General features: G+C 38.9%; 1 protein-coding gene across 1 annotated transcript; it reads right to left on the reverse strand.

Moving 5' to 3' along the window:
• Positions 1 to 545: 545 nt before the first annotated feature.
• Positions 546 to 2,320, reverse strand: LOC131303115 (uncharacterized). The gene is made up of 5 exons (XM_058329908.1): positions 1,627 to 2,320; positions 1,185 to 1,490; positions 899 to 961; positions 696 to 748; positions 546 to 614 (listed from the first exon to the last, which is right to left on the reverse strand). Exons 1-5 carry the CDS (start codon positions 2,318 to 2,320, stop codon positions 546 to 548), a joined length of 1,185 nt encoding a protein of 394 aa, XP_058185891.1.
• Positions 2,321 to 2,543: the final 223 nt, after the last annotated feature.

A 2,543-nucleotide genomic window follows, 5' to 3' on the forward strand; every position in this document is an offset into this window, starting at 1 on the left:
GCCTTGCCTCATGTGCAACAAGAGTACTATCAAAGCCGACAAAGGGAGATCCTTCAACAACGCGAAAAAAGGATTTAGAATTGTTAGTAGTTGAACTTTTTTGGATATCTACATGTTTTGGCGGGGTTGAACTAGTTTGCCTCGATGATTCCTGGTTTTTGTTATAGTTTTGTCATTAAGAATGTAGATGATTGCTAGTTTTTGTTGCCTCGACGATTGTTGGTTTTCGCTGGCTAAGTTTGTTAGTAATAGAAGCGTCGAACTTTGTAAGCCTTTTGATAGCGAAATTTACATCTGATGAATATTTGTGTATGGCTCACTCATATGCTAAATTCTATTGTCAATACCTATTTCTTGCTGCAAAGTTTAGGTCTGAATTCAGTCATGGATCATGGTGGACTGATCTAGTATCCATACGTTTTGGTGGACTGATCTGGTATCGTGTCCAGTGCATGGAACATGGAGTACTAAGTGTTAGCTGGCTCATTTGATCTAGTATCCAAACGTTTTCCTATGGTGTTTACTTTGTTGCTGGTTGTGATACTCTACTGTTTCTGCTTGTTCTGAACTTGCCCGGCAATTGGGTGCCGTCCAGATAAGGCTGCAACAATTGGCTGATAGGGAACAAATGCAGAAGAAGAGTCTTGAATTCAAGACCTCTAAGAGACCTAAGTTTTTATACAACATTATATCACCAATTGTCCTAAAAGCTTGTCGTTAGGAAATTGTCCTAACAATTTATGCCAACCTACAAACAATGCATAGTACTGGTTACTTTGTACCTGTTTATGCTTTTGTGTCTTTTTTTTTATCGGTTAAGCAAGTTCACTGGCTGCAAAATCATTTAAGTAATTGCACCCCTGATGAATGAATAGAACATTATACATGTTTGTGATACCGTTCACCCGATCTTGCAAAAGGGGATGCCATATTTCTTGGATTAAGTTCTTAAGCAAGTTCACTGGTTGCAAAAACGTAACAGATGTTTAGAAAAAAAAATACATAAGTCTTCGAATTACATAAATGAGAATTACATGATTGTATAAATGGGATTATATACTTGAATAAATGAGATTACATAATTGCATAAATGAAATTTACTACTACAAATTCCTATGACTGGCTATGTCGCTCCCATAAGTGCTCAACGAGGTCTAATTGAAGTTGGGAGTGAGTTTCTCTACTTCGAATAACATGTTGGCGTCGAATGAACTCCATAAGTTCCATAGTATGCTCATGCGATACTGGTTCGAGGGGAGGTCCATCATTCCTTTCATATTCATAGTCTTGCGTATCATCTTCTCGTTCGTCCTCAATGATCATGGTATGCAGTATTATGCATGCCTTCATAATAACTTTGAGCATGCTAAGTCTCCAAAAACGTGCAGGTTGACGTATAACTGCAAAACGAGCTTGAAGCACTCCAAATGCACACTTTACATCCTTCCTTGTTGACTCTTGGGTTGCTGCGAAAAACTTTTTCTTGTTTCCTTACAGACACGAAATTGTTTTCACAAATGTTGACCATCGAGGATATATACCATCCGCTAGATAATATCCCATTGCATAGTTATGACCATTGATTGAGTAATTGGCTGGAGGAGCACGTCCTTGGGGCCAATTCACTAAATACTGTTGACCTTTCTAGCACATCGATGTCATTATTTGATCCCGGTAATCCAAAATATGCATGCCACATCCATCGATCATATGACGCTATGGCTTCCAAAATAACAGTCGGTTCGGGAATATGGCCACTATACATTCCTTTCCATGCCGTTGGGCAATTCTTCCATTTCCAATGCATACAATCAATGCTACCCAACATCCCAGGAAATCCACGCCATTCACCAACTGCTAGCAATCTAGCAATGTCATTGCTAATGGGTGACCTTAAGTATTCACCGAAAAAAATCTCAATCATCGCTTTGACAAATCTCTCTAGACTCTCTATAGCGGTGCTTTCTCCTATCCTCACAATCTCATCCAAAAAATCAGCCGATACCCCATAAGCAAGGATCCGAATTGCTGCCATCATCTTTTGAAGCGAAGACAAACCGAGCATTCCAGCAGCATTTCTTCCTTGGACAAAGTATGGATCATGTGCTTCTACCTCAGCTTGAATACGGAGAAAAAGAGAACGGCTCATACGAAACCTCCTTCGAAAATACTCGGGAGGATAAACGGGTGGTTCGGCAAAATAGTCGCAAAAAATCGTTTCATGGCCAAGGATAGTTCCGCGATGAATATAATTGTGACCTTGAACAGAACCACGATGTCGGACTACTCCTCTTTCACTATTTAGTCTTTCTTCTTCCATAACGACTACGGTAAATAGCTCCAAATTATCATCGTCAGAGTCATTGTGAAGAAGAAAATTTAGTAGAGGATTGCGAGACATAAATAAGATAGATGGAATGATGTTTCAAGAAAATTAAAATTGAAATTGGTGTGAAATTGAGGGGAAATAGGAGAAAGAATGAAAGTTTAGAACAATAAAGAATGAAGGGAAATAGGAGAAATAGGGGAAATAAAACTGAGAT

The sequence above is a fragment of the Rhododendron vialii genome, chromosome 10a (assembly GCF_030253575.1).
Source record: "Rhododendron vialii isolate Sample 1 chromosome 10a, ASM3025357v1".
NCBI classification, from domain to species: domain Eukaryota; kingdom Viridiplantae; phylum Streptophyta; class Magnoliopsida; order Ericales; family Ericaceae; genus Rhododendron; species Rhododendron vialii.